The following is a 14737-nucleotide window of genomic DNA, read 5'->3' as shown; positions in this document are numbered from 1 at the left end:
GGAGGAGTTCCTGGTGGAACTCCGGAGGAGTTCCTGGTGGAACTTCCGGAGGAGTTCCTGGTGGAACTTCCGGAGGAGTTCCTGGTGGAACTTCCGGAGGAGTTCCTGGTGGAACTTCCGGAGGAGTTCCTGGTGGAACTTCCGGAGGAGTTCCTGGAGGAACTTCCGGAGGAGTTCCTGGTGGAACTTCCGGAGGAGTTCCTGGTGGAACTTCCGGAGGAGTTCCTGGTGGAACTTCCGGAGGAGTTCCTGGTGGAACTTCCGGAGGAGTTCCTGGTGGAACTTCCGGAGGAGTTCCTGGTGGAACTTCCGGAGGAGTTCCTGGTGGAACTTCCGGAGGAGTTCCTGGTGGAACTTCCGGAGGAGTTCCTGGTGGAACTTCCGAAGGAGTTCCTGGTGAACTTCCGAAGGAGTTCGTGATGGAACTTCCGGAGGAATTCCTGGAGGAACTTCCGGAGGAATTCCTGGAGGAACTTCCGGAGGAATTCCAGGAGGAACTTCCGGAGGAGTTCCTGGTGGAACTTCCGGAGGAGTTCCTGGTGGAACTTCCGGAGGAGTTCCTGGTGGAACTTCCGGAGGAGTTCCTGGTGAATTTCCGAAGGAGTTCGTGATGGAACTTCCGGAGGAATTCCTGGAGGAACTTCCGGAGGAATTCCAGGAGGAACTTCCGGAGAAATTGCTGGAGGAACTTCCGGGGGAATTCCTGGAAGAACTTCCGGAGGAATTCCTGGAGGAACTTCCGGAGGAATTCCTGGAGGAACTTCCGGAGGAACTTCCGGAGGAATTCCTGGAGGAACTTCCGGAGGAATTCCTGGAAGAACTTCCGGAGGAATTCCTGGAGGAACTTCCGGAGGAATTCCTGGAGGAACTTCCGGAGGAATTCCTGGAGGAACTTCCGGAGGAATTCCTGGAGGAACTTCCGGAGGAATTCCTGGAGGAACTTCCGGAGGAATTCCTGGAGGAACTTCCGGAGGAACTTCCGGAGGAATTCCTGGAGGAACTTCCGGAGGAATTCCTGGAGGAACTTCCGGAGGAATTCCTGGAGGAACTTCCGGAGGAAGTCCTGGAGGAACTTCCGGAGGAATTCCTGGAGGAACTTGTAAGAGGACTCGTAAGAGGTTTTTCTAAAATCTGGCTTATGCGCCAGACGGCGGAAGCCGTCTGCCAGAGTTTCTGGTCAAATTGCCCAGCTAGCTATTTTTTCTCTTACGGATCCTACTGATAATCGACACGTTCCAACAACAACCAAAATCCCACCCAAACTAGATTATCTTTCCCAAATTAAATAACTAAAAATTCCAAGGTCCTATCGTTTAATTCTGAATTCTGAGACACATAAGATTTATTCAAAAAATATGTTTTTAGTGTAATGGGTTCATTTCATAAAAATACATAGTAATTTAATTTATAGAGTTGGTAGGTTTTTAATGCTAGTTTCAGGCTTAAAAAACATGGTTTATTACCGGCAAAGATGATAATTGGGTACCATATACTTCAAGGCAGTCTGACTGCATTCAAAATTCAAAATTTTGCCTTATATGACGTCACTTATACATTTGTGTTCTATTTGTGCTCTGTGAGTCGTTAGTTATTTATGCATGCTATTTTCTTCTTCTTAATTTCTATTTACAATGACCAGTTTTAACGATAGAGGCGAGAGTGCTTGATCGTGTAGGTGCAATAGAGTGTTGTTTCGAGTACTTACAACTGTTGAGCTTGTCTGTTCTTACCACTGGCTAGGTAGCAGGTGCGCCGATGTGGCGATCGGGTTTTCGCTGAGATTATTCCGTCGAAAGCGAGTCGACCCGTCTAGGGATCGGTTATTGCGTCGTCACCGGCTTGCGGATGGCTGGAGAGATCGACATCTAGCACGTTATGGAGAGGACGACGTTTGGCGGTCGGTTGTACTGGCCGCCCACGCGCGTCGATAGATGCTATCGTCAGCACCGAGTTCTTGGTCCGACGTACTGATGATGAAGCCAGTAGGGTGTGTGCGGGGAGGTGATTCGAAGTGCGATTAGATCTGAATTTTCTATCCCGGGGCGTGAGTCAGGGCGATACACACTGGCATGGCAAGCTTTCCCCATGCAGAATCTCTCGCAGATCTCGTGGACCACTTGTGCAACGGGTGGTTCTTGCGAGGCCGAAACTATTTCTTCGATGACCACGCTCTCTGCATATGCTCTTAGTGGCCGCAGCCTCGAGACGAAGAACATACACAGGGGATCGCCAACAGTCTAATCCAGCGGTTCTCAACCTTTCCCTTCAGTGGTACCCCTTCAGACGTTTGCATAGTTTGAGGTACCCCCTGGATTTTTTGAAAATTTATCTGGAGACATGTTGAAGCAATAATCTCATATTCGATTCTCACGTGGCTTTTATCAAAACGATTGAATTTTCAAAAAAATATTTTGAGCTTGCGAATAATTTACGCATTTCGATTTCACTATTTTAAACTTTGCCAACATTAGTAATTGTCATATTAAATTGAGTTAACTTCAAACTGTTTAGGTTTAATTATAACACAAATGCTTTACGAATACAAAACAAAATTTAAAACACATTTAATGAAAAAATTAAGATGTATGAAATTAAATAGTTCCCGAAACTTTTAGCCTTCTGATGCAATACCATTGTGAAGAGGCTGGGTTCGATTCCCGGTCCGGTGTATATTTTTTTATCGATTTACCTGGGCATAAGAGTTTTATCGTGTTAGCATTCCAAAAACAATAACTTGAAACATCACAATTGTACACTGAAAATATTCTACACGACCAATACTATTGTTGCAACATGATATAGTCATTGTTATAACTAATATAATAATTCAAAAAGTTTGGTTTAGATTTGAAAAATATTCCACGTTAAAATAATTGTGATTCGCTTTAAGTTTATGGACATCCCTACACATAATGCATCTATTGGAATTACACGAGAAATCCAAGTGAAATAGTAGCAGATTATAACCACCAGTGTTACCCCATTGTACTAACGTGGTTTACACGTTAATTCGTAAAGTGTTCATCAGTGCGCGAGCATCAGTGTGGGCGCAATGGCATTTGTACCTCTGAAGCTCAAGTGAGCAGCAGCAGTTGTTTATTTTTATTAACCAGAGGTCGCGAAAAAGACAACTGTTAAATACAGCACATGGATTATTGGAAGGTAAATGTATATATGATTTAGGCATAAATAAACAAAATTAAAATAAAATTTGTTTTCAGAAGATGAAAATGTCTGTGAATCGCCGGAGTATTATTCTACCTGCTCCTGAAATCTGGCATCTACAGCAACTTTTCGTCCATCATATCATCAAATGATACTGGTGCGATGGAGAGGTAGCTGGAATTGCATTATTATGAAAGGTTTCACAGGGTTTCAGTTATATAAATTACTTTTGCGGGGCTACAATGCTGCGTCAATACCAACGTCGACTTCACTGTCATTGCATCTAACGCTAAAGTTGAAGTCGACGTCGACGCAGCATTCTGGTTTCCGTTTATAAATATGATAAAACTACACAAGTATATGATGAATAAACGATCATTTTAGATTTAAACGCTATTCATATCGTGTTTCAATTATTTACATTGTATTTCGAATAATGAGAAAAATATTAAATTTGAAAGAATAGTAAAAACCAATTCAATTACTATACATTTTTAGTTGAATAACATTAATTTCATATTGTGATAGCTTTTTCAATTCATAAATTTAAATCACGAATTCCACATATGAAACACGATAATTTTGTTTGTTTACCTAAACATAAATATTTAGCCTGTACATTATGAATTAACGTGTAAGGCATGTGGATATTCAAAGGATCACAAATAGTGAAAAATAATGTGTAGAACATGTGGAATCCTGGTTTAGAATCATTTCAGTGAGTATATTAGACGCGCATTACCGTACAATTTATGATGAAATGCACAATATGTAAACAGTCATTAAATGTGTAGCTCTTGCATTTGTTATGTGTTCGGCAACACTGTTCATGATGATGATTGCTGTTGAGATGGTGACAGCTCAGTCTTATTTAGTCGCAGCCGCGGGCGGACGCGATCTCACAACTGGCGACGAGGATGGGATCGTAAAAGGTAAATATTGCAGATTTTCTTCGAAAAAAGAACCAGTGGATACTGGTTAGCCGTTGTATTACGAAAGTAATGGTTTCGTTTGAAAAATGTTGGAACCAGTGGAACCTTTTCCTTGGTTGGATTTTGCGGAGTGAAAATGATAGTTTCACTGCCGGCTGGATGAGAAAAAAGACGCGAGAATTTGCGAGAATTCTCCGTGGGGCGAACTTTGCGAGAATCAGAGTGATTCTCTTGGAGTAGGCGGGAATCTGAAGGATTTCCCTAGTATTGAATGCGAGAATTTTAAGAATTCTCCAGGGGGCAAAGTTCGAGAGAATGTTTGACATTCTCGTGGAGAAGCGGAAATATTCAGTATTTCCCAGATGAAGCAAATCTGGCAGAATCTGTGGATTCTGAAGGTATAGAGAAAATGTTTGGCATTTTCGCGGAGCAAGCGGAAGTTTATAGGATTTCCCGGACGATGAGTTGTCAGGCGGAATCTGTGAATTCTGCAGTAGTCATTGTGGTGCGGAGAGTTTCCCTGAAATGTGAGAGGGCGGAAGACTTCTGGTTTTCCGGATGAAGTTTCGTTGATTTGGATAGTTGTTGTTTTTCTCAGAGAGCGCGGAGTTAATGAGATTTACTGAAGCAGGAAAATGTAAAATTTTGATTAGAATGACATGCAAATGTTACATGGATTTCCTCTGAGCACTTGGAAGTTAGGGAAGTAATACATGTTGATGACAGTGAATGTCGGCCTCGGAGAGAAAAGGAATAAAATAATGAATGAATTATGATAAGTGGAGGATCAGTATTCATATGGAAAAGTCCATTGTTGGCACTACAATGAAAATGAAGAGATCAGTATTTAAAAGATGCTCCTGTTGCATAACATAAGCCTTCTTGACATTTGGTTGCATTTAAGAGGAAAGATTAGTTGGAGGTTAAAAAAGAAGAGATGGCAGAGTGTGCAGAGGTGCACTCATGGGTGTTTATCGGTGTATTTCGCAGAGTTCTGTTCTAGGGTATTGCCGAGCATCGAATGCTAAGAAGCTAAATTTTGGAAATTTGGAGAAAATATGGTCATGAATTGACAGTGATGTATTCACTTACTGAAGACCAATTTTTAGTTTGGTGCATAATAGACATTATTTGATTTGGTGGAGAGTGTTGTGCGGTGACTAGTTGCTTAAGAGCGATGGTAGCTTTGTCGTCGCAGTAAGATAAGTGGATTGGAGGTGCATGATTCAAGATGCACTTCGGAAGTAAAGTGATATTTAGATTAATCGGAAGTTTCTTGGCTGAGTACAGTCTTTATTGAGACCCTCGGAACTTCGCTTGGATTACCAGTAAGATGTATGGCTACAATGTTGAATGTGTTGAAGGCGGCTGGATTCTATTACGACCCTACCTTGAGATTTGTGAGGTTGGAAATTATCAAACTCTTGACTATCATCATGTAGATATCTGAAAAGTGCTGGAGGCAACGATGTCCCGGTTTGAGATGTAAAGTCATTAAAGTGGAAAGAGGGAGATTGCGCTTCTTCATTGGCTGAGGAATATGATACGCAGCTGCAATTTGCGAGTGGGCGGTGTTTGATTCTTGTTCCGGTGTAAAGGATTCCAGAATGATAGATTCATCGGTGGGTAAAGGTAGAGTCCTGTAGGAGTAGGAAGAGTACTGACATGTGGCGCATTGGACAGGTCTCCTGATCGTTTGGAACACAATTTCGTATGGGAATGGACGATGAATATTGTTCTAATTCTGACAGTATCGACATTTTGTAATACACGCTCTTCAGGTAAAGTAATGCCCCATCGTGTAGGCTGCACGATGAGTGTATGTATTATAAAAACAGGTGAATATCATTATTTTGCAATGCTTGGAAATTGTGGAAATACTTGATGAGGGCTGGGTTTCGATGGGAGTGGCTTCAGTTGTGCATTTCAACGAGACGGTTGATACATGGCGTTGGTAGGTGTGATAAGGCATGCTGATTTGTGCGTTTAGAGTTCTTTTCCGACTATGTGGCTGGTCAGACTGGTTTTATCCTAATTGAAAATTCAGAAGATGTAGTGAAACAACACAGCCTTGCGAGCGAAGGCGGAGCGTTCCCAGTCCGGAGATGACGAGTTCGATTCGAAACATTCTCGATCCCTGGGAATAGTATACCCATTGTGCTCTCCACACAAGATACATACTCATGCAATGGTGGGCATAGAAAAGCTTCCAATTAAGGAAGTGCAGATAGAATACTAAGTTCCAGTTGGAATATTGAGTCATTGAAGAAAAAGAAGAAGAAGAAGAAGAAGAAGTGTGTTATAAGATGGGTTGTGATGCAACGAAGCAACGAAGAGGCTAGACCTGACTATTTGTGATTTAGTGTGATTTTTGGATTCGGTAGTTTCACATGAGAGGTACATTTTTGTTGGTGGCTGTGAAGAAGACAGTTTCTGTCTGCAATTGCTTGAGCCCTGTAGAAGAAGGGTCGAATTCTTTATCCGAGGGCATTTGTCATGATATAGTAAAGTTTCTTTTAAAATACGTGGAACTGTATATAATGAGAGTCGATGCATAAAAATTCATAGTAGTTCGAACCGGTGTGTGGTCGTGGTGTGAGGGTTAATTTGTAGTATGTTGGAGGTATGCCCGCTGGTGTTAGTATGATTATGGTTTGTTCGTCACATTTTACTGTTTTGCGCTAAAATTCACTAATTGCCACTCAGTTCTGGAGTTTCTTGGTTTGTGTAGTATATACCTACACAAGTGTTTGTTGATAATGAGATTGAATGCCGGGCAGTTCACGTTAGCAGGGGATTCATTCCAATATTGGCCAGTATTCTATAAACACTTGTTCACCATGTTTGTTCGTGTATAAATAGGTCGACATGAGAGGAGCTAAGGAAGAAAGAGATTACATCGGTCGAGTACGACTTTTGAACGGCAAAGTTAGGGTTAAGGTACGGATTTACTTCATATGACCGGAGGTTTAGAGGGAGGATTAGGCTTGATGTGTGCGCAATGTAGGTTATTGAATCCATACCCTTGACGATTTATTGTGTGATAGGTTGACGAAACGCACTATTCGAGGAGGATAGTTATGAAGTTGTGAAGAGGAGGTGTTTATACTTGCCCTTGAGTTCGCCCTGAGGCGAGCATATTTTCACGTTGTGCTATGTTTGTGTATAATTATTAGGTCATCAATAACTTGAAATGTGGGTACAAGTTTAAATGTTGAAGACGTTGCATGAAACGTTTGCTTCATCAGAAGTCCTTTCCTTTATATCGAATCAGACTACATTGGATACTGTTTGGTCGAAAAGTGGTCTGCGTTGGATAGCGCTTTTGGGTTCATACCATAGGCAAGATAATCACAAAAAGCCGCATATACTGATATGTTTTGAATGCTATTTACGGTTTTTGTAGAAGTACATGGAAACATGCCAGGTATACTAGTACTTGATTTGTATCACAAGCAGGCTTATGTAGCGAAAGTTGATTAATTTCCGAAAAAAAATTGAAAGATCCATTCGAAAGTTTCATCTACAGGAATAGTGCAGGAATCAGCATCTGGGCGCTTCATGAGACATTCAGATGATGGGGTAATTTTCAAATGATGCTAATTGTGAAAAATCACCGGACTTGGTCGCCAATTTCGAAAGAAGAGGAAGGAAGGGCATGCAGCAATAGAATTATACTGTAAAAGGTGGATATATAGTGCCAGTCATTCATGGCAAAAGGGTTGGTAAAAATAAGTCGTGACTAAGACAGTTCTTGTATCGAAATTCAGTTGGTGATTTGAAGTGAAGCGAAGTTAAAGATGGAATCTATTATCAAGACATTGAAATTAATTTTGGAATCTTTGTGGGATTGCAGTAATGATTAGAACGCGTGCATTGTAGTTTATTCAAGTCTGTTTGGACTATAATAATATATCATATAGTAACAAGTTCAACCAAATGGTGGTGAATTTATACTAGATACATTTACCAGATGACAACAGTAGATACAATGACCATTTACTTAAATTTAGCCTGAAGTTCGTCTGGCATAACTTGCGATGATATCTTGAGTTGGTGTGAAACCGTTAAGTAATTCAATATGTATAACCCAAACATGCTGGCCATTTTTATATCAAAAGGGGGATTGTAGTATATTAGACGCGCATTACCGTACAATTTATGATGAAATGCACAATATGTAAACAGTCATTAAATGTGTAGCTCTTGCATTTGTTATCGCTAGTCAAGTTGAAAACCGAAATGAGGGACTAGTGAAGTTGGATTTTTCTCGCAATTCGTACGTTAAACCTAACTTCGCTAGTAGTGCGCTAGTCTAATTAGGCCCTAATTAGACTAGCGCGCCACTAGCGAAGTTAGGTTTATCGTACGGATTGCGAGAAAAATCCAACTTCGCTAGTCCTGTATTCCGGTTTTCAACTTAATCGAGTATATGTGTTCGGCAACACTGTTCATGATGATGATTGCTGTTGAGATGGTGACAGCTCAGTCTTATAAGGCTTGCTGACGTTAATCATCTTTCTCTTGCACGCGGACGGAGGGGATAGGATTTGTTTTCATCGGGAAACGCTTCCGAAGCGTTTCCCGATGAAAACAAATCCTATCCATTCTGTGCGCGCACAAGAGAAAGATGATCAAATGTCAGCAAGCTCTATTTAGTCGCAGCCGCGGGCGGACGCGATCTCACAACAATTAATAATGTAATGCCGACGAAGACGACAAAAAATCTGGAAGGATATTAAAATTCTGATCTTTTTATTAGTTCAAGATTTGAATATTTTAGAGTATTTTTAAAATGTGGGATTCTAAGTAAAACATTGCAATTTTGATGGATATTCTATATTAAAGCACAGACTGTATAGTGTAGTAAACTAAAATATCTTTTTCTAATAAGAAGAGCTGGATTCTGCACACGCTGTTCGAATACCGCACAACTTTGTTTTCCTTCCCGTTCCGTTCCTTATTCGTCTTGTCATTTTTGGTTTGTTTTGTTAATCATTTTCCTGGTTTTTCTGCAAGAGCACGAGCAGTTTTCAGGATTTTCAATACTGCGCCGGTGTTGTGAAATCTTGAAACAATTTCTTCACTTACCTACTACTAGTAACATCTTTTAACGATCTCGTAAGTATTGTAAAAATTAAACGGCTTGGGAGATGCTTAAACTAAAGATTTTACCCATTTCCGTATTGTATCTCGATTTCAAGGTCAATTCCGCTGCGAACAAGCAATGGGCAATTCTGTGAGTGCCAGTCCGGTAGCGGCCCTTCCAGCAGCAACGACGACGACGGCGGCCCCCTCAACGGAGGTAAAATCGGACAAACCCAAATGCAAAGCTTGCTGTGCCTGTCCGGAAACGAAGAAGATTCGCGATGCCTGGTAAGAGAAACTTCTGGTTCCCAACCTTCGCGTATGTTATATAATAGGTTTTTACTTTTTTTTACTTGCAGCATTATGGAACGGGGCGAGGAACAGTGCGGGGAGTTGATTGAGAAGCATAAACAATGCATGCGAGACATGGGCTTCAATATCTAAATTCGATCGATAAGAAAGTGATTAGACTGATTTTCTGTATAGATACCAAAATTCCGGTTGTTGAAGCCCTGCGGAACTGTATTCTATTCTTTAGTTTATGTGTTGTACATAAAATGGCTTTTATAATTCATACCCAATTAATTATCATCGATTCTCCGTAACATAAATTGATTCTGTGTACTTAAATTTCGGTCATAAATAAACATGATTTAAGTACAAACAATTTTGTATGATTTTTGTTCTATTCACATACTTTGTATTTATCATGAAGAAATAATAAAGATTCACTGCATGTACCAAATAATTTTTCGAGTAAAGCTCTCGTTATTTTGAGAAAATTCATACGGCTCTATTCTTGTTTACGGATGAACGAATGCGATTCGTTCGAATCATTCAACCATTTGATTTTGCTGGCGTAAACCAGAGTGCGCATCGGCTTTTGTTCGAAAGCGCGCTCGTACGTATAAGAGTGGAGTGTAGGATATTTACCAGCCTTAACATATGATTATTCGCAGACAAAATCTTGAATACTCCTTCCGATGTAACCAAATGAATTCAAGTTGTAGGTAGAATGTCATAAATACACTTGATGAAAACAAGTTCTTTCCAAATAATGAAACTTACGCTGTCATAATATTCTAAAGTATTTTAAATTTTATTCATGTATATTGGTATGCTGAAAATTATCCTAAAACATATTTACCCTAAAAACTACCTTACTTAATGTACTTATCCATAAACTTTTTGTGGAACTCGGATCGCAGCGAATCGTTGATGAACTGATTGGTTTTCTTCTCCGGTTCCGAGCGGGCACAATTCTTGAACACCACATCATCGTCCCAACGCCGTTTCACCTTCAGCTCCGCCTTGGCCGTGGACGCATAATTCAACAACGGGTTTCCCGACAGAATGTTCTCCATGCGAATCCGCTCATCCTCCTGGCGCTTTTCCATTTCCTTCTTGGCGGTATCCTGTGCCCGTTCCCGCTTGATTTTGTTCAGCTCGGCCAGCAGAGCCGCCGTGTCGTCTTCGTCCGAGTCCGAGTCGGAGTTCTCACTGTCAACCGGATCGTCCGCGTCCAGATTCTGCGGGGTTGCGTCGATTTTCTGGCGCTTGTTGGGGCCGCTGCTGTTGGCCTCGATCGCACGTCTTACCACCGACGACGGGGCTCCACCACCTGAGGCGACTCCCTTTCCGGGTTTGTTCTCTCGTTCGCGCTTCTCAAGCTCCTCGCGGAAGTCACGGCTACGCAGCTCCTCCGACGTTCCCTGGCCGGGATCCCTGTGGAATTGGGAATGGTTTTTGTCAAGTGAATCAAAATCAAAGGGGGAAAACGTAAAAGGGTAACCAATTCCATACCTGTATTTGAGTTTGGTGTGCGACGGAAGATCGCGACTGCTGTACTGTTTGGAAAGTGCGCTGAGATCTTTTTCGCCACGACCACTACCTCCTCGAGCCGGGTCGAAGGTTGGCCGAGCAGCGGTGGTCATTTTGAGCACTTAAAATCGATTACTTTCTAACAATTCAAACGATTCACGGAATTCACACAAGAAGCCTGCGATGAGAGAGCAGATGGAGCAGATTGTTTACACTTTTTGACGTTTGCGACGAAAATGAGCAAAGGATATCATGTGGTGAACCGGTTCTCGTTCAATCTTCACTCGAGTGAATCGGTAAATCTAGCTTTACATTGGAAAAAGTCTAAACCCAAATATTTAATACGCATTTGAAACAAACTTTTTTGATTTGTGCTTTGAGATAAAGTGGCAAAGGCACAACGGCAGTTTTGGAACATTTCTGTTCTGCTACAGTACCGGTATGCCGTATTGCCGTTTACATTGTGGTGGAGCATTATCCAGAAAGTGGACACTTAGGCTTTGGTCCGATTCGTGAATTAAAATCGAATTAAACTTGAAAGTGACAGTTTGAAAATTTTCAAATAACCCTGCTCGCAGAGCAAGATTACTTTTAACAGATATTGAATCATTTTTGATAAATGTTTTGTTGTTCTTGCTGGGTAGCACCAGCCATTCTTATGAGCAGGGAATTTCATAATTTCCGAACTGTCACTTTTGAGTTTAATTTTATTTTAATTCGCGAATCAGACCGCCTTAGAGTAAAATCAGCAGTGATTCAAATCGTTCGGGGCTGTCAGTTTGAATATGAATCTGAAACAAAAATTTTCCCAGCAGCTGTTCTAGATTTATTTTTTATACCAGTCAACTGTCAAAAAAAAAAAAAAACTGGTACACTCCGTTCTATTTTCTGCAGATTTGAACCACGAATGAATCACGAGATTAAAATATTTTTCTGTTGCTTTGGTGTTAGAACGTGTCATTTTGCAGTTACGGCGCCTTTCTTGGCAGCAACATAATGATTTCATATATTTGAAAATTTGAAAAACATGAATAGAACACTGCTTGGGAAACCAATGAGTTTGTTCTATTTTGCTCCATAGATTCAAACTAGAATAGTGGTCGAAAATTTGGAATGAAACTGAATCACTACTGATTTCACTCTTAGGCTTTAGTCCGATTCGTGAATTAAAATCGAATTAAACTTAAAAGTGACAGTTTGAAAATTTTCAAATAACCCTGCCCGCGGAACAAGATTACTTTTGACAGATATTGAATCATTTTTGATAGATGTTTTGTTGGTCTTGCTGGGTAGCACCAGCCATTCTTATGAGCGGGGGATTTCATAATTTTCGAACTGTCACTTTTAAGTTTAATTCGATTTTAATTCACGAATCGGACCAAAGCCTTAGAGTAAAATCAGCAGTGATTTAAATCGTTCGGGGCTGTTAGTTTGAATATAAATCTGAAACACAGAGAAACAGACGTCTCACTTAGAACAAAATGCAATCAAAATCATCGTCACGAAAACATTGTCGCCCAATGCTAAAATCACGATGAGTGGCCAAGCGGCAAGCAGATGAAGGTAGTGTAGTGCGTAAACGTCAAACACAAGCAAAATCGATGGAAGCGCCATCGGTGGCCGATTGACCACCTACAAAAAATTAAATCAACCGTTAAAAAGGTGAACGATGGAACATGTGTTGAGTGAGACGTCTGTTTATCTGTGTCTGAAACATTAATTTTTCTTTCCAGCAGCTGTTCTAGATTCATTTTTATACCAGTCAACTGTCTAAAAATTAAAACTGGTATAACTCTCAGTTCTATTTTCTGCAGACTTGAACCACGAATGAATCACGATATTCAAATATTTTTCAATTGTTTTGGTGTATGAATGCGTCATTTTTCCTACGGATCAAATCACTTTGCAATTACGGTGCCTTTCTTGGTAGCAACATAATGATTTCATTTAATTAAAAATTTGAAAAACATGAATGGAACACTGCTGGGGAAAAGAAAAATTTTGCTCCAGATGTCAAAAAAATGTCATGGGATTGCTATTACTGATTTGCTAATAACTTTTTTCAAAAGTTATGTACAATTCGGATTTTTTTATTAACATGTAATGCTTAAAGGATCCTACAAGTTTGCCAAACAGGTCATTGTTCTAAATACACAGTATGAGGCACGATAACGAATTTAAAAAAATGTCACGGAATGTCATGACATTAATGTCATTTGACACTAATTCGGCTCTCACGGCGCCAATTTCAGTTTTAGAGCAATGACCTATTAGAAAAAGTTTTAGTATCCTTTGAGGGCTTTATATTTATATAAAACATACGATTGTAAATTACTTGTGAAAAAAGTTATTAACAAATTGGTCCCATGACATCGATATGACATTTCCCGTCACTGCTCCAGATTCAAACTAGATTCAAAATAGACGAATCCAAGTAAAAATAAGAAGAAGGCACACGACGGTGTTAACTTTGACAAATCCTACAGCTCAGCATAGGGAGATCATTTTAAAATGCTTATAATAAATTCTAGACATGATGTAATTAAAATTTGATTGGTGTACGATACGGAAAAAGTTCCGAACTGTATGATAGATACAGTTTTGGAAAAAATAAAAAAATGAGATAAGCTTCCAGATATGTAATTCGGAACTTTTTCTGTAACGTACATCAATCAGATTTTAATTACATTTTGTCTAGAATTTATTATAAGCATTTTAAAATGATCTCCCTATGCTGAGCTGAAGGATCTGTCAAAGTCACCCCCCTGGCGTCCTATACTATCACAAGGGGTTTGACAATAGCCACCATGTCCACGGACGGTAGCTCATTACCGTCCGTTGTTATTGTACGAAAATAAACATCATGTGTTTTGTTTACTATTTGTTTTGGTTAAATCTGAAAATTGTTTTCGAAATAATTTGCAAGATTTACATCTTTGACCATGGGAATTATGTTATTTGATGATAAAATATAATAAACTTACGAATTGGAGTGAATCGATAGGTGAAATCAAACGCTACACGAAATCATATTTCGTAACTTGTTCTCCCGCTCCAAATTAAACAAAAGATATTATTATTGTTTATACTGTGTTTAGCATCACAGTTCAAATGGTCCGGGGATGCAAATCGAACAACATTCATTAGTGAAATTGAAATGAAATAAATGGTGTGCAGAAGGATGTTTTAGGATTATATTTACATGCCCATTATAGCTGGTATTATTTTTGAATAATTTGAAAATATGTAGCCAACAATAGTTTGGATAAAATGTAGTTGCTTGTAAACGCACGATTCGGGAGAAGTACTTTTCAAAATGTATGCTGGACATATTCATGAAGATGTTCGCTACGCTGAAAAGCATGTCTTGCCACGGGGTTGGTCAAAGTTAACACCGTCGTGTCTTCTTCTTATTTTTACTTGGATTCGTCTATAGTGATCGAAAATTTGAAATGAAACTGAATTACTACTGATTTCACTCTTATGGGTCCTTTCATCTGATACTGCTAAGGCTTGTTAACTTGTTAACAACCGTTAAACGAACCGTGTAAAGCCGAAACTGACACATAAAAACATTTTTGTCTCGTGAAAAGGCCCATTGTGAGCTCGTATGCTCGAGTTGACCTAATCCATTTCGACGAAGATGGAAAGCCATATTTGATTTCGACAAATCGGTCACACACCCGTACTAATTTAGTACCAGTTGGGTTGCATGATCTGTCATTTGTACT

General features: G+C 40.0%; 2 protein-coding genes across 2 annotated transcripts; one reads left to right on the top strand and one right to left on the bottom strand.

Annotated features, from left to right (window-relative positions):
• The first annotated feature begins 9064 nt into the window (after positions 1–9064).
• Positions 9065–9933, top strand: LOC134215668 (cytochrome c oxidase copper chaperone). The gene is made up of 3 exons (XM_062694807.1): positions 9065–9218; positions 9302–9473; positions 9545–9933. The coding sequence occupies exons 2-3, from the start codon at positions 9325–9327 to the stop codon at positions 9627–9629; spliced, it is 234 nt and encodes a 77-aa protein (XP_062550791.1). The 5' UTR covers positions 9065–9218; positions 9302–9324; the 3' UTR covers positions 9630–9933.
• Positions 9934–10260: 327 nt separating this feature from the next.
• Positions 10261–11227, bottom strand: LOC134215658 (protein CWC15 homolog). The gene is made up of 2 exons (XM_062694798.1): positions 10989–11227; positions 10261–10910 (listed from the first exon to the last, which is right to left on the bottom strand). Exons 1-2 carry the CDS (start codon positions 11117–11119, stop codon positions 10346–10348), a joined length of 696 nt encoding a protein of 231 aa, XP_062550782.1. The 5' UTR covers positions 11120–11227; the 3' UTR covers positions 10261–10345.
• Between the last annotated feature and the right edge of the window lie 3510 nt (positions 11228–14737).

The sequence above is a fragment of the Armigeres subalbatus genome, chromosome 1 (assembly GCF_024139115.2).
Source record: "Armigeres subalbatus isolate Guangzhou_Male chromosome 1, GZ_Asu_2, whole genome shotgun sequence".
Lineage (NCBI taxonomy): Eukaryota > Metazoa > Arthropoda > Insecta > Diptera > Culicidae > Armigeres > Armigeres subalbatus.
This window is presented reverse-complemented; position numbering and strand designations above follow the sequence as displayed.